General features: G+C 48.5%; 1 protein-coding gene, 1 long non-coding RNA gene and 1 pseudogene across 3 annotated transcripts; 1 reads left to right on the forward strand and 2 right to left on the reverse strand.

Moving 5' to 3' along the window:
- Window positions 1-4,664: 4,664 nt before the first annotated feature.
- LOC109776748 (uncharacterized) lies at window positions 4,665-6,306 on the reverse strand (annotated as a pseudogene).
- Window positions 6,307-6,591: 285 nt separating this feature from the next.
- Window positions 6,592-9,377, forward strand: LOC109776741 (uncharacterized). The gene is made up of 8 exons (XR_002236138.3): window positions 6,592-6,734; window positions 6,826-7,049; window positions 7,245-7,932; window positions 8,015-8,078; window positions 8,456-8,524; window positions 8,609-8,699; window positions 8,789-8,998; window positions 9,092-9,377. It is a non-coding gene; the product is annotated as an uncharacterized lncRNA (long non-coding RNA).
- LOC109776727 (uncharacterized) lies at window positions 7,191-11,063 on the reverse strand. Of its 2 annotated transcripts, none has more exons than XR_012202037.1 (4): window positions 10,820-11,063; window positions 9,795-10,695; window positions 8,408-8,494; window positions 7,191-7,899 (listed from the first exon to the last, which is right to left on the reverse strand). XR_012202037.1 is itself a non-coding variant. In XM_073508142.1 (4 exons), the coding sequence occupies exons 2-4, from the start codon at window positions 10,134-10,136 to the stop codon at window positions 7,837-7,839; spliced, it is 492 nt and encodes a 163-aa protein (XP_073364243.1). In that variant the 5' UTR covers window positions 10,137-10,717; window positions 10,820-11,056; the 3' UTR covers window positions 7,191-7,836. The 2 variants fall into 2 exon arrangements, 1 of the variants encoding a protein (XP_073364243.1); XM_073508142.1 differs by having other exon boundaries at window positions 9,795-10,717; window positions 10,820-11,056.
- Window positions 11,064-25,167: the final 14,104 nt, after the last annotated feature.

Genomic DNA, 25,167 nt, shown 5'->3' on the forward strand with positions numbered 1-25,167 from the left:
TCGCCCGCCGTCGTCCTCGTCATCTCCGCTGTCATCGTCCGCAAGAACCCAGAATCTCCCACCCACCCTCCGGCGATCACCGGGAGCGTCAGCGCGGGCCGGCGTCAAAGACCCCGGCGCCATCGTCGCCATCGCTATGGGCCCCGTCAGATAAACCGTCTCCGTTGCCTTTGGACGTAAATCTATCTGCACGCAATCGTCGACAACCACGTTATAACAATCAAATTTGAATTGAAACCCCACCTCAATCAAGTCGCCGTCCGGAAGATAGTCGCCGGCGAGAACTTCGTTCTCCAAATCGAGGAGCGCCATCCAGCGCGAAGGCAGAGTGAATCGAAGACGCCCTTCGATCCATACGCCCGGATCCGTCCCGACGGCAAAAGTAACCCGCCATTGAGTCCATCTTCTCTCCTCCCGTCCGAACTCATGCTGCGTCGAGGCGACATGGTCACCGCCTGATCCCGTCGGCCCATCCTTTCCTCTCGGCGACACCACCGCGCGAGAATTGTGAGAGCGAGATCCGATCTGTGGCGATCCCCCTACGCCGCCACCGGGCGAGGATCGAAACGACGGCGGAAGAAATCCTGTCGCCTCAGGCGGCCTCGTTTCCGCCTCGTCCTCCGTCATCCCTGGTCCTACAGTGGTAAGCACTGTACCCCCCACGCACCTTTCTTCTCACGGTTTTAGACAGTGCAAAGCTCCCTGCATATGGAGGTAGATCCATGTGTGCTCAATTGTTTCAACTTTATGCAAATAAGGAAGACTTGGATCGCTGGTCACAAGTCACAATCGATCTAGGAGCAAAGGGAAATGTTCATGTATTGGGTTTCACTTGGTAACCTTCACGGTTAAGCGATCGATCGATTTTCACACATGTATGATATCATAACTTTGGAACAGAAGTTGCATTAAATTAGTTTAGAAGCTCAATCCGATGTGATGATATGATATTATGAATCCGAGATGCAGCCGATCATGCATGGACAACAAGGACAGCGACATTTGCTGACGAGATCCAGCGCAAACACCTACACATCTTCAGGGCAAGACTGCGAGCATTTCTACCCATATACTCCCTATGCAAACTAATGTAAGAAGTTTTTGAAGTTTAAATTGAGCTTCAAAAACATCTTATATTAGTGTACAAAGCCAGTACTAAATTAACATGGAACACGCACCGACATGCGCGACAAGGCCATCCTACACCGTCTTCGATCACCCGCCACAATGGGTACGGTCATCCCTGCCAAGGGCGTCTTACATCCCCTATTTATTTTATATGTGGCTCTAACCTGCATTCTTTTTACAACTTGGGACTAAACATGTCTAGAATACTCTATTAAACTGCCGGTCCCACTAATCATAAATCATCACTTCTGAAACACAACCAGGGGTTTAGATGTATTTTCAGTCTCCCCTTTTTAGTAGTTGACGACAACATGATTAGTTCATTACAGAAAGGACAAATGGTAAGAATATCTTGATGGGTTTCTTTAAACAGATATAAGAAAGGCTTTTCCCTAAGTTTGTAATTTATTTTGAATTTTGTTGTGGAATGCAAAACGACATTTGGAGTTTAGTAGAGATCCCCTATATCTTTAGAAACCGTGACATGCAAAGCATACATGTATTTTTTTCTTGGAGTAAAATGCACTGGCAGTCATTGAACTTGTGTTGATCGCTCACTTTGATCACTGTACACAAGAATACGGTCAATACGTTACTATACATGATTTTTAGTGAATATACGGTACCGTATTGCTTCGTATTTGATCCAGTTGACCGGTCAAACAGCGGTATCTCCTCAGCTCTATCTCTGGCTACATGGGTCCCAACTGTCAGTGGATGACAGAAAAAATAAAATTATGCGCATGGGACCTCCCGGTGCAACCTATGCACACTAGCCAAGTGAGCGCATATGTAAAGAGACCACTTCATTACATACACGACGCAGGCACACAACACGCACGTACACATTAGCACAGAGCACGCATGACACGCACCACACACGCGCCAGCGACAGAACCTTTCGACCCTAGGGTCGAACCGTTTCCTGCGGTTGTAGCCGATGCCAGCCAAGTGCATGCACGCGCGCCCACGCACGCCCTGTAGCTCGCGTCGCCGCGCCGGCTGCACGTCTGTGTCAGCTCGCCACGTCTGACGCCCGCCCTGCAACGGAACTCATGCCTCTGCTCCAGCTGCACGTATGTCTCGCTGTCGTCCGGAGCACCACGGCCGCAACCACCACCACGCCGGCCGTCCGTGACCTCTGGAGCGAGCGCTCGTCGCGCTGGCGCTCACCCTGTAGCTTGTGTTGCACGACAGCTGCTCGAGGCACGACGGAGCCGGGAATGGAGGTCATGCTGCTGTCGTGGAGCCATGAACACGACGTGTACGTTCAGCACTGGGCATCTCGCCTATAGGCGCCCCCGTCTGCACTCAGTATACAGAGAAGTAGGGTCGAACCTTAGGTTTACCCGTTGCCCTCTTAGACGAGGTGCGGTCTGAACCGTGGCCCTGGGATTTTGCGGCAGGTTCACAGGTTCAGTAACAGTTCCAGAACGGACCGGACCATTTGAATCTTGATCTAACCCGCAGCCTATCGATACACGCATGACTGACTATATGTGCTTCTCATGGAGAGTGGCTGCCGAGAGGCCTGGCCGTCCGTACATATCACGTACGTCCATCAAAACATACTCGCCGTCCATGCGTGCGCGTGTGCTCGGTGTGCGTCGTATGAAATGTATATATAATAAAGCGTCAATCTATTTGTTTGACAAAAAAATGTCCCGCGCTCAACTGGCCGCGGCAGCTAGAGCCTGCATGTGCAGAATTTTAGTTTCTTTAATTATTTGTTTCACCCATGACAAAGTGGGACATGCATAGACAAAACAAGAAAATGAGCTGACGAGGTGCCACTTACCGGTCAACTGGATAATATACGAATCTATACGATAGATAGTGACCGTATAATAATCAGAAGTCATGTATAATGACCGTATTAATCGTATTCTTATGTACAGTGACTAAAGTGAGCTATGGGCACAAGTTTAATGACCGCCAGTGCATTTTACTCTTTTTCTTGGACGCAAGCTCGTCTCGCCCGCAGCAAAAAGTATCTCACCCACAGCAAGACGCAAGCTCGTCTCGCCTCCGCATCGCTACTAATGGGCAAGCCCAAGTAGCATCGTGCATGTTAACTCATTTTTCTTCTATGCTTTCTTATTTTCTGTTCATATTTTCAGAAATATTCTAACTACATATAAATTCTGAATCGTAAATTTACATTTAAAAAACCGAGAATTTGACAAATGTTAACACAGTGCAAATACATTGTTGGTTTAACTTTTAAAAATGCTGAAAGCATTTTAAAAAATATTTTTGACATTTAAAACAAGTTCATGCAATTAAAAAAATGTATGTGAAATTTAAAAAATATAAAATGTAAAAAATATATGAATTTCACTCATGATTCAATCACATTCAATTGATCACACAAACATGCAACGCATTTTCATGCACTTCTGGATATGTTTTATTTGCATACATTTTCGAAATGCATTTTACATCAATGTTTTTGGTTGCATTTCATATATCCAACATTTTTAGTTTTATATGATTTCAGAATGCATTTGCATAAATTTATCAGTTGCATCCCAAAAATGCTTGAGACACATTTTAGTGTCAAATTTTCAAAATCAAACATTTCAATTGCATTTATAGAGATTTTGCAGTTGCTTTTGAAATATTTCTTAATTTCACACACAATACACATTCATTTCAGATTGTAATGAGTATTCCTTGAAATTTAAAGGCAATTGTTAACCAAAAGATTTCATAAATTTCAAATTTGTTTAGATAGATTTTACTGGGAAGATAACAACTGAATCTCCTCTCTCAAACGTATCATCGAACAACTCAAGTTCTCGGCTATAAGGCCCATGAACACTGACCAAAGTAGGGAAGTAAAGAGTGCACCAAACTTACAAACCATCTTGACATTTGATCTCACTGGCTCCTCGCACTGACACCCACCTTGGCCGCGCATGTGACCACGTCCTCCTGTGCGCTACCACCATCTCACGTCACAAAGTCGGCGCCCGCTTGCACCGAGATGGTGAGGAAACGAGCACTTGCTTCTTCACTCGTCGCCAGATCTACAAATTATGTGTGTGTGTGTGGGGGGGGGGGGGGGCAGAGAGAGACTATCACGGGTAGGCGGAAGGAAGACAAAATTTTGTATCAAGTGAGTGGAAAATGGGATGCATGACGTCTTGTATTTGTCCTTTCCTTAAATGATAATTGACGGGCACACAAATATAAATACAAGAGTCTTGACGAGGTGAGTAATGGTGGATCTTCTACCAATATGTAATGTGCGCAGTAGATGATCCTTTCTTGAGAATAAGTGAATATAATGGGGGAGAATGTATCGGGTGTACCGTGAAAAAAAAAGGTATTGTTTTGTCTTTTTTTTATTCGATCGCCGATGTATCGGTTGCACATACATCTATCGCGTCAGAAAAAACTCAAGTTTTTCCAAAATAAAAACTCAAGTCCAAATTTGAAATATAACTTGAGAAACAAAAATAATAATTTTGCATTGATCATGTTTATGGGCCAAATTCATAGCACGCCTTCAAGTAAGTACTCCCTCTGAATTTAAAGTAAAATCACGATACTTATTATGGATTGAAGGGATTACTATTCATAGCATGATTTGACTACTTTTTTCTCGACTTCTAGGCCGATGTTGAATCTGACATTTTGCAACAGGAAAAATATGTACAAGTGGCGTATGCAAATTAAGCTGTGGCACAGGAGCCAACACAGCAGACCACGCACTCACACGCAGAACAGTGATATGGACCGACAAGCGACAAGCTGCAGCAACATACTCCTATGTGCTGGGCTAAACAGTACAAGCACGCACAACCATAATTATAGAGTGCCATATAGATGTAAGAGGATTATTCAGTAGTGCGGTTGAACTTAACCAGATAAATTAACCGCTAACATAGCGGCCTTCTTGTTGTTGTTCAGTGAATCCTGCGGCAGCAGTCCTGCGGGATAAGAAACCCCACCACGGTGCAGACCATGCTGCCCACGGCCACGAGTATCGTTACCCAGGCCGGGATGCAGCAGTGGAGCCAGCGGAGATAGCCACCGCACGGCTTGCACGCAGCAGCCGGCTCGTCGCCGCCATCCAGCTTCTGTCGCAGGTGGCTCGGCAGCAGCACGGCGTCGACGACGTACACGGCGAGGGGGCTTCTTCGGACACCGTCTTGGTCACCTTCACCCCAGCGCCGCTCCCGCACGACGGCCACAGCCGCACCGTGTCCCCGTCGTCGCGGATGGTGATGGCGTGGCTCTTGTTGGTGGCCGCGTCGGTGGCCAGCGAGCCCACCCACACCCAGTCGAACGCCTGGAACTGCTCCCTCCGGTAGCGCGCCCCCGCGCCGTGGTGAAGCAGGACGGCGAGCTGGTCGTCGGCGCTCAGGCTGTCGAACTTGGGCGTGAACGTCGCCACCGCGAGGTCGTCGGGGCAGAAGACAGTGAGCCCGCGGCCGCGGCCGTCGAGGAGGCGCTGCTGGAAGATCTCGCCCGCGTTCGCCGTCGCGGCGAGGAGGCCCGCGAACCTCGCGCATCCGTTGGCGGACATAACGTCCACGAACGCCTGCTGCTTCGGCGCGTCGGACGCGTGCCCATGGCCCGAGCCGTCGATGCCTCGGAACTGGAGCCGAGGCGCTTCGTCGTCGTCCGTGGAGACACGGGCCGTGAACACCGGCTCCTCCGGCGCGACGGACGCGTGCCCACGGCCCGAATCGTCGATGCCACGGAACTCGAGTCGGGGCGTTTCGCCCGCCTCGTCGTCGTCAGTGGCGATAATAACGTCCATGAACACCTCCTCCTCCGGCGCGACGGACGCGTGCCCACGGCCCGGGTCGTCGATGCCTCGGAGCTCGAGCCGGGAAAGCCACGCCTCGTCGTCGCCGCCCGCTGCAGCGCCCCCAGAGACGACGAGCAGAAGAAGGAGCAGAAACGGCGCGGCCATCGCGCGCTGGCACGAGCTAGCTAAGAGGGCGTGAGATGCACGGAGTTGCTGAGTGGCTACGGTAGGCTGGTAGCAGTGCGCGGGTGTGGAGTATTTATACACGGTGAGGGTCTGACGGAGGCCATCCGGCAAAGGAACTGCGAGGTAAAAAGCTCCATGGTCCGGATTCCGGAAGGGGTGGAGTGAGGAAGAAAGGAGTAAAGGCAAGGGCTATACGTGTCGGTCGCCCATGGTACATGATATGGAAGCGAGCACGGCAAAGAAGAACGGCGACGGTGCGGACGGGCTCGCACGCTCCTGCTAGCTGGACGAGCGAATGAACGACGCGTTGCGCACTGTATTCTATGCGGGTGTATGGATACAGCAACCGTACGGACGTCCAGTACAGACGCGCGGAGACGGAGACGTGGGAAATGATGGCAACATCTCGGTCCAGGATTGTCATGCTCCGTTGGTACAGGTGCAGTAGTACTGTACATAAAAACATCACCGCTGTGGGCGAAACAGATAAGGCTGTACCATGATGTGGGACCATGGTCACCCGACCGGCACTGAAAACTAAATGCCAAAACTGTCGTCTCCCTTGGTCCGCCGCATAAGGCGAGAAGCTCGTGGCAATGGAGACCCCGACCACCGGAGGCGATGGAATCGAGTTCTTATCATATCCAGTCGACAGGTAAATTTTCGCACCCCCATTTTATGATTTCTGTGGCAGGTCCAATACGTAGCTGATAATTTCACACGTATACTTCTTAATTTGAAAATAGATTTCCCCTGCCGGATCTGGGCGGCGCATCTGCGCCGCTGGACCATGGTGCAAGCCAAGCTTTAGTATGCGCGCCTGCTGAATCAAGCATTGGTGATGCCGGAGACACGCACTGGACTTACAAATGGATTTGATAAGCACTTGCGAGGGGGTTGCTCTGTCCGCACCGGCGTCCGAGCAATCTACAGGCAAAGACAACCCTCAAGCTCCTGGTTGGGCTAAAAGGTATAGCTCTACGACATTGTGCTTCTCGTTCAATCATAGCTCCAATTGCTAAGATCTTGTTACAATATTCGAACCATGTTTATCATATCGGTTTCTGTATGAGCATGCCATCTACTGAAGAAGGCTTTAAACATATATTACTGACAAACATCTTCAAACATATATTACTGACAAACATGCATCTGGATTATGCAGAATCCGTATGGGGCGTGCACCTGATGATGAACGACCCCCATGTGCTGCCAGGATGAGTGCACTGGAAATGGCTTTACCAAGCTATGCAGAAAAGAAAACTGAAACTGTCATAGTTCCAGCTATGCAGAAAAGAAAACTGAAACTGTCATAGTTCCAGGTTCGGCTCCTCTGCAGTCGAACTATTACTGCACGTGTACTGTAGACATCCATATCGCCCGTCAATTCCAATCTGGCCGCTCTCATTTTCCCCACTTAATTCTCTTAAAAAATGAAAACAAACACCCAATTTGTCCGGTGGAAAATCTGGTAAGGCTACTTGGCGCCAAACAGAACGCACCTTGGCGCCAAACAGCGATCTCCATGCCTTCCTCCCCCCGTCTTCCCCAGTGCTTTTTTTTGCGGGCGTTCCCCAGTCCTTCTTGGTCGTCCTCCTTGTAGCCAAAACGTGACCAAGGTACATGCTGATCTATAGGCGGCATGGGGATCTCCCTTTTGCCCTATCTCTGTACCGATTGTCCTCCTCACGTTGATCTGCAAGTTTAAGTGGCATTAAGATCTCCCTTTTGCCCTATCTCTGTACTGATTGTCCTCGTCATGCTGATCTGCAAGTGGTGTAGATGATCTCCCTTTTGAACTCACTTTTGCCATCCTTCTCCTAGCAACAAAAAAGAAGCTGATCAATCCCAAGGTATGTGACACGTGGTCTGATTCTATTCATGTTCTCAAGGCAACAAGAGAATTCCTAGACTGATTTTGCTACATGATCGCAGATTGCAAAAAACAAAGACAAGGTCTAATGGAGAATATGACTAACTGCAATGAAGATTCAAACAGGTACCATTAACTTTAACAAATTCAGCAGCTAAATTGCAGAGGAGCCGAACCCTCCAAACAACTAGTAGAAAAATCAGAAGTGATAAGGACGGAAGGAGATCCAAAATTTATTCCTGCACCTTTTAGATGATGTTAGAGTGAAAAATAACTTTGAACAGAAGTGATCTCTATTGTTTTGAATAAGCTCAAGATAAAATACATGAATGTAGTCAGATCTGTACATGCAAGTTGTACCATAGGTGCTTTGCTAACAGAAGTGATCCCTATTGTTTTGAATAGAGGAAGATAAAATACATGAATGTAGTTAGATTTGTACATGCAAGTTGTACCATAGGTGCTTTTCTCATCAAATACTTGGGATTTCCAATACTTGACAGGAGATTAATGTAGATGATCTCCTTTTTGCCTTCCTTCTCCTAGCAAAAAAAAAGATGATCAATCTCAAGGTATGTGACATATCCTCTAATTGTATTTATGTTCTCAAGGCAGCAAGGGAATTCCTATAGACTGAGTTTGCTATGCTATTACAGATTACAAAAAAGGAAACAACGAGGTCTAATGGAGAATATAACGACGAGGTCTAATGGAGAATATGACCAACTCCAACAAAGATTTGAACAGGTACACTCAATTTTGTTAAATTCTCAGGCCATATCATCATATTCTTGTAGTGTAACTAGACAAATAAATTAAGATATGCTTTTTTACAGGACAAATATGATTCCTAGTTGGATGCCTCAAATTGGCATGAAATTTAATTCGACAAAGGAGGCTTGGGGCTTCTGGACTTGTTATGGAGGCTTGGGGCTTCTGGACTTGGGTATATTCCAGTTGCACAATGCAAAGCACCTATGGAGAAAATGACTGGAACAAATGCAGATGGTTTGCAGGAATATGGGTACTATGCTCGTTTACTAACGGTATTCTACTCATCTTGTCCAAAATTCCTAAATTCCATTTGTAAGCAATATGATTTTTTTGTGTAATCTGTTATATCTCTATTTAATTTACAGAGTGAAGCCGATGATATTTGGGACTTGGAAAAGAATTCATATTTTCCTCGGATATGACAACAGTTCGATAGGGAGATAAGAGGAGAGTCATGCATTTGTGGGATTCGGCTCCTCTACATCAACCTCAAGTACAGCCATCACTACAGCCGTGAACTGCAGCTAGTAATTCCTTCTATTTGTGATGTGTTTAGTACTTAAGGCAAATACAGAGAGAGCAGCCTTCGCATCCTGTTATGGTATTTGTAATTCCTTTAGGCAAAGAGAAAGGAAGAGGAACGTTTGCTTCTGTTTATCTGTTTTAAAAGCAGAGTAGCACTTAGTTTTGCTGATGTGTGAAGCGGCAAGGACTTGAGCATTTACATCACAGTATCCTGGTTTCCAAACGGATGAACCTCAACTTAGCCTTTTTCAAGTAGTTTTAAGGTCATCAATAACTGATTTACAGTATTCTAGAAATTTGCTAGTCAGAACCATGCCAAAATCTCTATGGATAGTGAGACTGACCACGACACAACGGCGCAATCAAATCAAATGCAATTGTAGTAAGATAACAATCTGTATTTAGACCACAACACAGCAACATTCAGAAACACAAGCTACATACATATAATTCTGAAGATTTGCACGGACAAGATCAATGGACAGGGGACCAAATATATTGTCATGCTACACACTACAAGGTATGAGCTAGCCACATACTAACCTGTGCCTCTCCCGAGCTCGAGAAGCGCCTGCACGGCGGACTCCCACACGCCGGAGAGGAGGAGGAATAGCTCCTTCCTGGGCAGTGGCGGCGCGGGGCCGGCAGATCCCCATCGGCGAGCGGCTGGAGGAAGCGGGCAGCTTCCATCAAGGTGGAGGGCGTCGGACGGCACAGCCAGCCTGAGTACGGTGGAGTGCTCCCACGTACCTGCGGTCGACGGCGTCGGCCGGCGAGCCCCAGGGGACGGCATCGGCTGGTGAGGCCAAGGAACGGTGCCTGGCGGCAGATCCTGGGCAAGCCGGGGACACAGCCGCGGTGCAGCAGGCGGGCATGGAGGTCCATCCGCCGGACCGTCGCTCGGGGAGGGAGTGCGCTTGGCCGGAGATACGAACCCTCGCCGGCGGCAAGGTCGTCTGCTCGCGCCTGCCTCAGTCTGTTTGCTCTCCAGTCTAGTTAGTGCGTGGTGTGCAGTGTGAACGGAAGCACTTATCTGTGTACATGAAGGCTTTTTTGTTAACAGGATTAAGTAGGTAAAATGCGAGCGGCCAGATGGGAATTGACGGGCGATATGAACGTCTACAGCACGCGTGCAGTAGTAGTTCAACTGCAGAGGAGCTGAACCCCATAGTTCCTGCTCTGAGAAGCAACTTCGATACACTGCGGGACCCTGACGACCCGCAACTGGAGCCGCCGCAAGCATGTATCCTGCGACCGCGCTTGCAAAAGATGCAGCCTGCACGCCTCCGGCGCTCCGTTTTGCTGCCCCGGCTGAACGTGAGGCGCCTGCACAACTTGAGCTCCATCCGCCTGCCCGCCTTGCATCTGCACTGCCCTGATTTGCCCGACTGCAGGTGCTGCTTGTCCAAGAGTCGCCACATGCGCCGCGTACGCCTCTTTCCACCTGTAGAAATCGCATCCGCCCCCTGATGGCGGCCATGAATTCACAACAAACCATACCTCGTTGGAATCTGAACAAGTAAACCTCAGAAAAAACTCCGAAATCCAATCCAGGAAACTGTACTTACGTTGTGATTCCAGCACTTGTAGAAACGCTGGCCGGCATTCTGACCGCGCCGCGCTACGTATGTCACCACGTTCCTGCCGCAATCCGGACAAGGCACGATTGGCAGAGCAACTGCTTCAACACCTGGATCTGCCATCTTTGCAAGCTACGGTTCTATCTGCTTCGATTTGGGATAGGCTGTGCGGCGCGGCTAGGATTTCGTCTCTCGATTTGGGGATCGAATGGCGACCAGACCAACAATGACCCGTGGGCTAGGTTAAATACATTCGGTGGGCCGCCCATCAGAAAAAATCTACAACCCTGTTACCGGCCGTTCCCGTACTTCCAGCACAGAACAGTGCACAAACGATACGTCAACAACATCGTTTCGGGATCCCCAAATGTTCAATCTAGCAATGCTTGGAAAGCAAGGCTGGCGCATTCTGACCAAACCAGATTCTTTATGCTCTAGAGTGTTGAAGGGAAAGTATTTCCCACACTCAAATTTTCTCCAAGCCTCGATACCCAAGGGAGCTTCCTCTACCTGGAAGGCTATCATCGCAGGCAGGAAGGCTTTGGAGAGGGGACTGATCCACCGAATAGGAGATGGCTCATCTATATCTATTTGGAATGATCCTTGGATCCCAAACACAGTCACTATGAAACCGACTGGTAGATTAGGGGCAGCGCCCCTGCACATTGTCTCAAAGCTGATAGATGACTACACTGGGAGTTGGAAGGTCAGTTTGGTCCGCCAAATTTTTCTGCACCCCGATGCTGAGGCGATTCTTAATATACCCTTGAACAGATCAGGTGGGGAAGATAGTTTGGCGTGGTCGTTGGAAAAGTCGGGTAACTACACTGTAAAATCAGCATATCGCTTTCTCATGACTCGGAACGAGCTTAGTTCTCTAGAGGAAGGGACGATAACAGACACTTCATCAGCAAATAAACAGTTGTGGACCGCACTTTGGAAACTACGGGTGGTGCCGAAGGTTAGGGTTTTCTGGTGGAGGGTTTTGCGTGGCATCCTGCCAGACTACATGACTCTACAGCACCGTCACATCAAACCACTTGGCCGCTGCGATCTATGCAAGGCCATGAATGAAGACTTGATGCATGCACTCATCTCATGCTCACACGCCAAGCAGTTTTGGGTTGCGGCGAAGGATCGGTTTGATCTCCATCTACCGAGGCTGCATCCGCTAACATGGGCACGGGATATTGTGCTCGATGCGATGTTTTCTGAAGAGGCTCAGTGTCAGATTATCACAATCATGCATACAATATGGACCTCCAGGAACAAATGGACCCACGATCAGGAGGGCTTCTCCCCGGTGCAAGCGCTCAAGTGGATCCATGAAACCCTGGCCATACTCGATCTACCTAACCGTCGCCCAGTGGTGCTGGCGGGACGGAGTTGGAACCCCCCCGATGTGGGGTGGATTACCATCAATACTGATGGCTCAGTATTCCCAAATGCGTTGTCAGGAGGAGCAGGCGGCGTTGCTCGGTCTCACATTTCTTTTGTGGGGGCTTGGTGCAAGCCGCTAGAGGGGGTCTCTGATCCTTTCATTGCTGAGCTCCTAGCGTTTCAGGAAGGTGTGATCTTTGCTCATCTACGTGGAATGTCACATGTGATAATGCAGGTCGACTGCATGGAGCTGGTCACCCAATGGAGTTCGCGCGGCAACTCACGATCTATTGCTGCGCCTATCTTTCGTGAACTTGAAGCTTTAGTCCTTAATTTTGTTTCTTTCTCGGTTCAGCATATCAGTAGGGATCTTAACTTCCCGGCCCACTTATGTGCACAGCGCGCTAGTGCAACGGAGGGTACGGACTGCTAGCTCAATGCGAGTCCAGATTTCCTTGTCAACAGCCTACGGGCAGACTGTAACCGCATAATTATTTGTTAAATAAAGTCAGAGTTCGATGCAAAAAAAAAACAACATCGTTAACCCTCTTCTCACGTCGTCAACAACATCGACTCCCACGGCGTCTCGTGCCCGTCGCGTACGTGCATTAACTCTCCTCACCTGCCACCTACGATACGGCGGGCATCTCGCATCTCCAGCTGATCGAACGCGTGACGATAACGTGAGCGCGCGAGCTCGTCCACGACGAGCAATTTTCGGCACGGCAAAGCTCTACCCAAGCGCGACCCGTCTTCCTTGTAACCTCATGCCGTCCAGTCATCGCCACTAGGAGTGAGTGACGTCAGCACACCAACTTTATCGGTGTGTCCTGATATAAGGTTACTCCAGTCCAGGGTTTAGGGTTTAATGAGCATGAATTGACAATGCCATCTAGAGTAGTTTTGGCATAGGTGTTTGTCCACGCTATTCCTTCCTAACGTCGATCATCTAGGAGTAGCACATTGCGATGATGCATCCATGGCCACAATAGTGCACACGACATCACCGGCAGCCGGCAGGTACGTATTTTTTTCCTCATGCGATCCGCTCGGAAAGTCTACTTCTCTCCTGCGTCTACGTAGGGAGCACTAACAGTGCGTGCATGGACTTCATTAACCTGTAACGAAATGAGATGTGCCTGCGGTCCATGGCAGCAACAACCAATCAAAGGCTGAGTGAAAACATTTGGCAGCAACGCGGACTCTCACAGGAGTGAAAGCTTGTTGAATGCGATGTCCCGGCCGGGAGATAACACGGGAGCAAGTAACGCGGCGTGGCACTATCTCATGCCAAAAAGGGCATGTGCAAGATGAGGACGGCGTTCCGCTGCTGCCATGGTCACATCACATGCCACCGCGTGCTCACATGATCATGTCGCGTCTTTGACGCAACAATCCCTTGCGTACCTTAAGCCAACTCCACGGCGTGACCCATTCGTGACCTATAGACGTCCGCTTTTGTTCGTTTGGGGTGCGATTTAACGGACGTCCGGGAGGCGGACAGACGTATGGGGCATCTGCACCCAACGCGCAGAAGGCCTCTCGGATCCTAAATTGTCCGCCCCGCTTCGCCCCGAACTCGCCATGCCGCGCCGCGCACACCCCGGAGCCCCGCCGCGAGCTCGCCATGCCGCCTCGCCGCGAGCTCGCCGCCGCCCTGCCGTGTGTGCCCCGCCCCGAGCTCGCGTTGCCCCGCGCACGCGCCCCAGCCTCGCCCTCCTGCAGGCCGGCGCGCGCCGCCCCGCGCCGCGCCCGCCTGCGCCCCTGCGGCTCGCCTCGCCCGCGCCTGCCTCGCCGCCGCCTGCGCCCCGCCCCGCCCGCGCTCGTCCAGCCTCGGCCGCGCCCTCGCCGCGGCGCCACCCCGCCCGCGCACGCGCCCCAGCCTCTCGTTCTCACTGATTTGTGGGCCAGAGGGAAGGCACGGGCGGACAGGAGCGGACGAGAGGGGCGAGGAGAGTGTCCGTTTTCTGTCCGTTCGGGAGCATTTTTGGACCAAGTTTGCTCCAAATTTAGGGTTGGCCGGGACAAAAAAGTGTCCAAAAGACAACTCTGTCCGTTTGGGTATTACCGCTGGGTCGTATTTTACCTCAAACGGACAAATTCAGACCGGATAGGTCACGGATGGGTCACGCGGTGGAGTTGGCCTTATGTGCAGCAAATATACGTGGCCAATTCATTACAAGAGCATATATAGCTTGTGAAGCAGACGCTCCAACCACTTGTTCACATTTTTACTTCAGCCACTACTACGACTCAATGAATCCACGTCTATAAACCGTCTGTGCGCCGCACGCGCGTAGGTGTAGCTGTGTAGGAGTAGGACATGCTAAGCGTGGGAGCTATATCTTGTTCTGGGAGAAAGAAGATCAAATGTAAACTAGAGTGAATTGCAAAAAACTATCACATTTTAAGTTCAATCCCAGATTTGCTACCACATTCCTTGGCCGCCCCAAAAATCTACTAGTATCCTTGCTAATTTTTTCAATAAACCCTAATGACCGGTTTGAACCATTTAATCAGATTTCTGACCGGTTGGGCCCACCTGTAAGTGCTGACTTGGCACTGAAAGTCAAATCCATTTGTTTGACCGTTATATTAGACATGGGGTCCACATGTAAGTGTTAGCACTACTCTGTTACAAAACACTTTTCTGTGCGGCATTTTCTCAAACACGTTGTGTGCATGCGTGCTGCGGAGCTCGCGAACGCCGAGGGCATCGCCGCCGGATATGTCGTCGTTGTTCCCGCTACTGGATGGACGGCGAACCCCATGGACACTCACCCTGCACCTCCCGCCGTTTCCCCGCACACGGCGTTGTCCGTTCCGGCCGGCCGCCATGGCCACGATCGTGCGCATGACCCCACGGAGCTGGGCAGCTAGGAGGACGGAACAGAGACAACGAGGAGGATGGAACGAAGAGGGAGGAGGGTCGGCGCTCTCCAGTGGCGCGGCCGGAGGCCGGCGGGAGGTAGGTGCGCGGCGCCGGGCCGCCACGGCCGTGAGCACGCATGAGTTCGTGGCTGCTTAGGGTGTCGCAAGGGAGGCCGGGAAGGAGCGGGCGGAGGTGCGCAGGTACGGCGGTGCGGCACCCTCCGGTGGCTCGCCGGAAGCCAGCGGGATGCGGGTGCGCGAGGCCGGCGTGCCACGGTCGTGAGCACGCATGAGGTCGAGGCGGCTCAGGGCGTCGCGAGGGAGGACGGGAGCGGAAGGAGGTGTGGAGGTCCGGCGGAGCGGCGCTCTCCGGTGGCGCCGCCGGAGGCCGGCGGGAGGCAGGGGCGTAGCGCCGTCGAGCACACAAGCGTCTCTTGGTGGCCGCGCGATCCAGTGGGGAGAGCAGCGGCGTGGGAGAGATGGGCTGACGGTCAACAAACGGCGTTGGCCGTTTTATGCCACATCAGCACTTACGGGTGGGACTTTTCTGTCAAAATCGGTTTAAATCTGTGCAAACATGTCATTAGGGTTTATTGAGAAAATTAGTAAGGATACTGGTAGATTTTTGGGGCGGGCAAGGAATGTGGTAGCAAATCCGGCCGTGAACTTAAAATATGATGGTTTTTTGCAATTCACTCTGTAAACTATGGAACCAGGCACGGCAATTACTCGGAAGCTTCCTTACAACTTACAAAGCAAAGCAAGGCTCCCTGCATATGGAGGTAGATTCATGTGCTCACTTGTTTCAACTTTATGCAAATAAGGAAGACGTGGATCGCTGGTCACAAGTTACAATCGATCTAGTCATCTAGGGGCAAAGGGAGACGTTCATGTAACAGCGATCGGCCGACTTTCACACATATATGGAATTATATGTTTGGAACTGAAATTACACTAAATCCTATTAACTAATGCATCTCAACATCAAGCATGTCACGTCATCATACAATTATTGATGAGATAACACCTCAATATGTAATCATGCATGGAAAAGACTCACCACCACATGCAACCATGCATGAAAAAATATGTTTCGTTCTATTATTCTACTAATATTTAGTAAATATTTATAATATAGATAATCAAATATAATACTCTCTCGGTAAAGAAATATATTCTACGAACATTTCTTTACAGAGGGAGTAAGTCGTATGTATTTTTAATTTTGGTTCACATCTTATTAATCTAAATATTTAAATTCCACACAATAAAATGAAATGTATTGCAACCGATTCCCGTAGCAACGCGAGGGGCACCATCTAGTTAATTTAGAAGTTGAATCCAATGAGACAACATAATGTTATGAATCCGATGCGTGTACAAGCAATTACAAGAAGGACAAACATTTGTTGACGAAATTCGGCGCAAACGCCTACAACTTCAGGGCAAGACAACGAACATTTCTGGAAACCCATATACTAAATTAGCAAAATGCAAGCACCGACATGCACGATAAGGCCATCATACAACGTCTTTGACCACCCGCCACCACGGGTACGGTCATAACATTTTAGTGTCACATGTTTCCATATCAAATATTTCACCGGCAGCTGGCAGGTTCGTGTTTTTCTTTTCCGCATGCCATCCACTCGGAAAGTCCACCTCTCCCCTGCATCTACGTAGGGATCACTAACAGTGCGTGCATGGGCTGCATTAACCTGTAACGAAATGAGATGTGCCTACGGCCCTTGGCAGCAACAACCGATCGATTGAAGGCGAGTGAAAACATTTGGATGCAACGCGGACTCTCACAGGAGTGAAAGCTTGTTGAATGTGATGTCCCGGCCGGGAGATAACACGGGAGCTGGCAACACGGTGCGCCACTATCTCATGCCAAAAATGGCATATGCAAGATGAGGACGGCGTTTCGATGCTGCCATTGTCACATCACATGCCACTGCGCGCGTGCTCACATGATCCCATCGCATTCTTGCTCCGCGGTGAGTTGTTTCCTAGCTTGGCTTTGGGGACTTTGACGCAACAACCCCCTCCATACCTTATGTGTAGCATATATGCGTGGCCAATTGATCACACAGAGCATATTTATCTTGTGACACCGACGCCCCAACCACTTGTTCACATTTTTACTTCTTCAACCACTACTACAACTCAATGAATCCACGTCTATAAATCATCCGTGCGCCGCACGCATGTAGGTGTAGCTGTGTAGGACTAGAACATACGTACAAAGTGTGGGAGCTATATCTCGTTCTGTAAAAAAGAACATCAAATATAGACTCTGGAACCAGGCACGACAATTACTCGGCAGCTTCCTTATAACTTACCACAAGGCAGAGCAAAGCTGCCTGCATATGGAGGTTTTTTTTTAAGAAGGACATCCCCGTCCTCTGCATCGGAAAGATGCATGCGGCCACAAAAAAGGGAGAGAGTTTCACTTCCCGGCCTCTCCACCAACTAGAAATGCATACAGCCATTTTAGTATGAGTACCAAGATAAACATGTCCTCGGAATTTTTCAATGAGTATCAAGATATTTCTTGATGCGTGGTTCCACCACACACCAAGCTTGATCCTCAATAAAGGGGGGAAAACCCCTGTGCATCACCTGTCAATTCTAGGAATTAAACTCGGGTCGTTAGGCTGCACAACCGCATACCCAACCACTAAGCCGATGCTCTCTTTGCATATGGAGGTAGATTCATGTGCTCAATTGTTTCAACTTTATGCAAATGCGGAAGACCCGGATCACTGCTCACAAGTTATACAACAAAAACTACCTGTAGAGCCGTCATCACTAGTAGGAAAAGGGGCTTTTACCCCGGTTCATAAGGGCCAACCGGGACTAAAGGGTCGTTACTAATGCCCTAGCCCTTTAGTCCCGGTTCTTACACGAACCGGGACTAAAGGCCGTCCACGTGGCCGGTGCGGGGAGCCCAGGCAGGAGGGCCTTTGGTCCCGGTTGGTGCCACCAACCGGGACCAATAGGCATCTACGCGTCAGCACCTGGCAGGAGCTGAGGTTTTTGTTTTTTTTTTTGAAGGGGGGGGTTTGGGGGTTTTGGGGGGTTAATTTAGGTTGTTATTAGGTAGCTATTAGAGAGAAGTGTCCTCTCTTATATCTCCGTGCTTGGTTTACCAACGCTACGTACTGCTATGCCTAAACATGGCTTAGATTGAAGTGAAGGCAACATGTGGTGCATGTCGAAAGTAATACTAATCCGGACTTGATCAAGTTTGGATTGTACTACTTTCGACACGCACCACATGCATGTTGCCTTCACTTCAATCCAATCCATGTTCCTTTCACCCGCTGATATATAATAACTCTTCATGCACGCATCATGCATCATCATATATAATAACAAGTCCTACTAATCATCATCATACAACTTCTACTCGTTATTAATAACAAGTCATATGATCGATCATCATCCTCACAGTCATCGAACCAACCCTACTTAATTGTTCTTAGCACATGATCATCAGTATTAGGTAGGACCGAAATACCCTCTTTAAGGTAAAATAGCATAAAACAATATAGACCCTGACTCTCCATTATGGAGAATGGAGATCATCCTGTCTCCAATTCTTGCGCCTCGCTTCCTTTTGCTTCCAAGAAGCTCCTTGCGACTGTCCATACATTTTTTCCATTCTTTGATTTGCATGTCTCCACTTCTTTTAGAAATCCGGTATGGACAGTTGAGATTCATAGGATGACCTGGTTGTATATTCAAAACATCAAGCCTACCATTCTGATACATCAAATGAGGCACACAATCCTCTGGGATTATCTGTTGAAAAACATAGTAATAACTTCATAGTTAGCAATGATAATGCACTAGTTTTAGAACTATGCAAAATATGCACGGATGTCGTAATTGTTGGAAATATGCCCTAGAGGCAATAATAAATGGTTATTATTATATTTCTGTGTTCATGATAATAGTCTATTATTCGTGCTATAATTGTATTGTCCGGAAATCATAATACATGTGTGAATACATAGACCACAACCTGTCCCTAGTAAGCCTCTAGTTGACTAGCTCGTTGATCAACAGATAGTCATGGTTTCCTGACTATGGACATTGGATGTCATTGATAACGGGATCACATCATTAGGAGAATGATGTGATGGACAAGACCCAACTTAAGCATAGCATAAAAGATCGTGTAGTTTCGTTTGCTAGAGCTTTTCCAATGTCAAGTATCTTTTCCTTAGACCATGAGATCGTGCAACTCCCGGATACCGTATGAGTGCTTTGGGTGTGCCAAACGTCACAACGTAACTGGGTGACTATAAAGGTGCATTACGGGTATCTCCGAAAGTGTCTGTTGGGTTGGCACGGATCGAGACTGGGATTTGTCACTCCGTGTAAACGGAGAGGTATCTCTGGGCCCACTCGGTAATGCATCATCATAATGAGCTCAATGTGACTAAGGCGTTAGTCACGGGATCATGCATTGCGGTACGAGTAAAGAGACTTGCCGGTAACGAGATTGAACTAGGTATTGGGATACCGACGATCGAATCTCGGGCAAGTAACATACCGATTGACAAAGGGAATTGCATACGGATTGATTGAATCCTCGACACCGTGGTTCACCCGATGATATCATCGTGGAACATGTGGGAGCCAACATGGGTATCCAGATCCCGCTGTTGGTTATTGACCGGAGAGGCGTCTCGGTCATGTCTGCATGTCTCCCGAACCCGTAGGGTCTACACACTTAAGGTCCGGTGACGCTAGGGTTGTAGAGATATATGTATGCGGAAACCCGAAAGTTGTTCGGAGTCCCGGATGAGATCCCGGACGTCACGAGAGGTTCCGGAATGGTCCGGAGGTAAAGATTTATATATGGGAAGTCTTATTTTGGTCGCCGGAAAAGTTTCGCGCTTTATCGGTATTGTACCGGGAGTGCCGAAAGGGGTCCGGGGGTCCACCAAGGGGGTCCACCAGCCCCGGGGGGCCACATGGGCTGTAAGGGGTGCGCCTTGGCCTATATGGGCCAAGGGCACCAGCCCCAAGAGGCCCATGCGCAAGAGATAAGAAAGAAGGGAGAGTCCTAAAGGGGGAAGGCACCTCCGAGGTGCCTTGGGGGGGAAGGACTCCCCCCTGGCCGCACCCTTCCTTGAAGGAAGGGGCAAGGCTGCGCCCCCCCCCCCTCTCCCTTGGCCCTATATATAGTGGGGGGAAGGGAGGGCAGCAACATCTAAGCCTTGGGCGCCTCCCTCCTCCCCTGCAACACCTCTCTCTCTCTCAGAAGCTCGGCGAAGCCCTGCCGGAGACCCGCTACATCCACCACCACGCCGTCGTGCTGTTGGATCTCCATCAACCTCTCCTTCCCCCTTGCTGGATCAAGAAGGAGGAGACATCGCTGCACCGTACGTGTGTTGAACGCGGAGGTGCCGTCCGTTCGGCACTCGGTCATCGGTGATTTGGATCACGGCGAGTACGACTCCGTCATCCACGTTCATTGGAACGCTTCCGCTCGCGATCTACAAGGGTACGTAGATCCACTCCTTTCCCCTCGTTGCTAGTAGACTCCATAGATGCATCTTGGTGAGCGTAGGAAAATTTTAAATTATGCTACGATTCCCAACAGTGGCATCATGAGCCAGGCCTATGCGTAGTTACTATGCACGAGTAGAACACAAAGAAGTTGTGGGCGTTGATGTTGCCAATTCTTCTTGCCGCTACTAGTCGTTTCTTGTTTCGGCGGCATTGTAGGATGAAGCGGCCCGGACCGACCTTACACGTACGCTTACGTGAGACAGGTTCCACCGACTGACATGCACTAGTTGCATAAGGTGGCTAGCGGGTGTCTGTCTCTCCTACTTTAGTCGGAACGGATTCGATGAAAAGGGTCCTTATGAAGGGTAAATAGAAATTGGCAAATCACGTTGTGGTCATACGTAGGTAAGAAATCGTTCTTGCTAGAAACCTACAAACCACGTAAAAACTTGCAACAACAATTAGAGGACGTCTAACTTGTTTTTGCAGCAAGTGATATATGTGATATGATATGGCCAGAAGATGTGATGAATGATATATGTGATGTATGAGATTGATCATATTCTTGTAATAGGAATCACGACTTGCATGTCGATGAGTATGACAACCGGCAGGAGCCATAGGAGTTGTCTTTATTATTTTGCATGACCTGCGTGTCATTGAATAACGCCATGTAATTTACTTTACTTTGTTGCTAAACGGTTAGCCATAGAAGTAGAAGTAATCGTTGGCGTGACAACTTCATGAAGACACAATGATGGAGATCATGATGATGGAGATCATGGTGTCATGCCGGTGACGAAGATGATCATGGTGCCCCGAAGATGGAGATCAAAGGAGCATGATGATATTGGCCATATCATGTCACTATTTGATTGCATGTGATGTTTATCATGTTTTTGCATCTTATTTGCTTAGAACGACGGTAGCAAGTAGGATGATCCCTTATAATAATTTCAAGAAAGTGTTCACCCTAACTGTGCACCGTTGCGAAGGTTCGTCGTTTCGAAGCACCACGTGATGATCGGGTGTGATAGATTCTTACGTTCGCATACAACGGGTGTTGACGAGCCTAGCATGTACAGACATGGCCTCGGAACACACGCAATACACTTAGGTTGACTTGACGAGCCTAGCATGTACAGACATGGCCTCGGAACACGGAGGACCGAAAGGTCGAGCATGAGTCGTATAGAAGATACGATCAACATGGAGATGTTCACCGATCTTGACTAGTCCGTCTCACGTGATGATCGGACACGGCCTAGTTGAGTTCGGATCATGTTTCACTTAGATAACTAGAGGGATGTCTATCTGAGTGGGAGTTCATTAGATAATTTGATTATATGAACTTAATTATCATGAACTTAGTCTAAAAATCTTTACACTATGTATTGTAGATCAAATGGCCCACGTTGTCCTCAATTTCAACGCGTTCCTAGAGAAAACCAAGCTGAAAGATGATGGCAGCAACTATACGGACTGGGTCCGGAACCTGAGGCTCATCCTCATAGTTGCCAAGAAAGATTATGTCTTAGAAGCACCGCTAGGTGAAGCACCAATCCCTGAGAACCAAGACGTTATGAACGCTTGGCAGCAGCGTGCTGATGATTACTCCCTCGTTCAGTGCGGCATGCTTTACAGCTTAGAACCGGGTCTCCAAAAGCGTTTTGAGAAACATGGAGCATACGAGATGTTCGAGGAGCTGAAACTGGTTTTTCAAGCTCATGCCCGGGTCGAGAGATATGATGTCTCCGACAAGTTCTTCAGCTGTAAAATGGAGGAGAACAGTTCTGTTAGTGAGCACATACTCAGAATGTCTGGGTTGCACAACCGCTTGTCTCAGCTGGGAGTTAATCTCCCGGATGACGCGGTCATTGACAGAATCCTCCAGTCGCTTCCACCAAGCTACAAGAGCTTTGTGATGAACTACAATATGCAGGGGATGGAAAAGACCATTCCCGAGGTATATTCAATGCTAAAATCAGCGGAAGGGGAGATCAAAAAGGAACATCAAGTGTTGATGGTGAATAAAACCACTAAGTTCAAGAAGGGCAAGGGTAAGAAGAACTTCAAGAAGGACGGCAAGGGAATTGCCGCGCCCGGTAAGCCAGTTACCGGGAAGAAGTCAAAGAATGGACCCAAGCCCGAGACTGAGTGCTTTTATTGCAAGGGAAGTGGTCACTGGAAGCGGAACTGCCCCAAATATTTAGCGAACAAGAAGAAGGCCGGCAACACCCAAGGTATATGTGATATACAAGTAATTGATGTGTACCTTACCAGTACTCGTAGTAGCTCCTGGGTATTTGATACCGGTGCGGTTGCTCATATTTGTAACTCAAATCAGGAACTACGGAATAAACGGAGACTGGCAAAAGACGAGGTGACGATGCGCGTCGGGAATGGTTCCAAGGTCGATGTGATCGCCGTCGGCACGCTACCTCTGCATCTACCCACGGGATTAGTTATAAACCTCAATAATTGTTATTTAGTGCCAGCTTTGAGCATGAACATTGTATCTGGATCTCGTTTAATTCGAGATGGCTACTCATTTAAATCTGAGAATAATGGTTGTTCTATTTATTTGAGAGATATGTTTTATGGTCATGCCCCGCTGGTCAATGGTTTATTCTTGATGAATCTCGAACGTGATGCTACACATGTTCATAGTGTGAATACCAAAAGATGTAAAGTTGATAACGATAGTCCCACATACTTGTGGCACTACCGCCTTGGTCACATTGGTGTCAAGCGCATGAAGAAGCTCCATGCAGATGGACTTTTGGAGTCTCTTGATTACGAATCATTTGACACGTGCGAACCATGCCTCATGGGTAAGATGACCAAGACTCCGTTCTCCGGAACAATGGAGCGAGCAACCAACTTATTGGAAATCATACATACCGATGTGTGCGGTCCAATGAGTGTTGAGGCTCGCGGAGGATATCGTTATGTTCTCACTCTCACTGATGATTTAAGTAGATATGGGTATGTCTACCTAATGAAACACAAGTCTGAAACCTTTGAAAAGTTCAAGGAATTTCAGAGTGAAGTCGAGAATCAACGTGACAGGAAAATAAAATTCTTACGATCAGATCGTGGTGGAGAATATTTAAGTCACGAATTTGGTACACACTTAAGGAAATGTGGAATAGTTTCACAACTCACGCCGCCTGGAACACCTCAGAGAAATGGTGTGTCCGAACGTCGTAATCGCACTCTATTGGATATGGTGCGATCTATGATGTCTCTTACCGATTTACCGCTCTCATTTTGGGGTTATGCTTTAGAGACTGCCGCATTCACTTTAAATAGGGCACCGTCTAAATCCGTTGAGATGACACCGTATGAATTATGGTTTGGGAAGAAACCTAAGCTGTCGTTTCTAAAAGTTTGGGGATGCGATGCTTATGTCAAGAAACTTCAACCTGAAAAGCTCGAACCCAAATCGGAAAAATGCGTCTTCATAGGATACCCTAAGGAAACTATTGGGTATACCTTCTACCTCAGATCCGAAGGCAAGATCTTCGTTGCCAAGAACGGGTCCTTTCTAGAGAAGGAGTTTCTCTCGAAAGAATTGAGTGGGAGGAAAGTGGAACTTGATGAGGTGATAGTCACCCCTTCCGAACCGGAAAGTAGCGCAGCGCGGGAAAATGTTCCTGTGGTGCCTACACCGACTGGGGAGGAAGTTAATGATGATGATCATGAAGCTTCAGATCAAGTTACTGAACTTCGTAGGTCCACAAGGACACGTTCCGCACCAGAGTGGTACGGCAACCCTGTCCTGGAAATCATGTTGTTAGACAACGGTGAACCTTCGAACTATGAAGAAGCGATGGCGGGCCCGGATTCCGACAAATGGCTAGAAGCCATGAAATCCGAGATAGAATCCATGTATGAAAACAAAGTATGGACTTTGACTGACTTGCCCGATGAGCGGCGAGCCATAGAAAACAAATGGATCTTTAAGAAGAAGACGGACGCAGATGGTAATGTGACCATCTACAAAGCTCGACTTGTCGCTAAGGGTTATCGACAAGTTCAAGGGGTTGACTACGATGAGACTTTCTCACCCGTAGCGAAGCTGAAGTCCGTCCGAATCATGTTAGCAATTGCCGCATACTATGATTATGAGATATGGCAGATGGACGTCAAAACGGCATTCCTTAACGGCTTCCTTAAGGAAGAGTTGTATATGATGCAGCCGGAAGGTTTTGTCGATCCTAAGAATGCTAACAAAGTATGCAAGCTCCAGCGCTCAATCTATGGGCTGGTGCAAGCATCTCGGAGTTGGAACATTCGCTTTGATGAGATGATCAAGGTGTTTGGGTTTACACAGACTTATGGAGAAGCCTGTGTTTACAAGAAAGTGAGTGGGAGCTCTGTAGCATTTCTCATATTATATGTGGATGACATATTATTGATGGGAAATGATATAGAATTCTTGGAAAGTATAAAGGCCTATTTGAATAAGTGTTTTTCAATGAAGGACCTTGGAGAAGCTGCTTACATATTAGGCATCAAGATCTATAGAGATAGATCAAGACGCCTCA

This window comes from Aegilops tauschii, chromosome 2 (assembly GCF_002575655.3).
Source record: "Aegilops tauschii subsp. strangulata cultivar AL8/78 chromosome 2, Aet v6.0, whole genome shotgun sequence".
Classification (NCBI taxonomy): Eukaryota; Viridiplantae; Streptophyta; class Magnoliopsida; order Poales; family Poaceae; genus Aegilops; species Aegilops tauschii.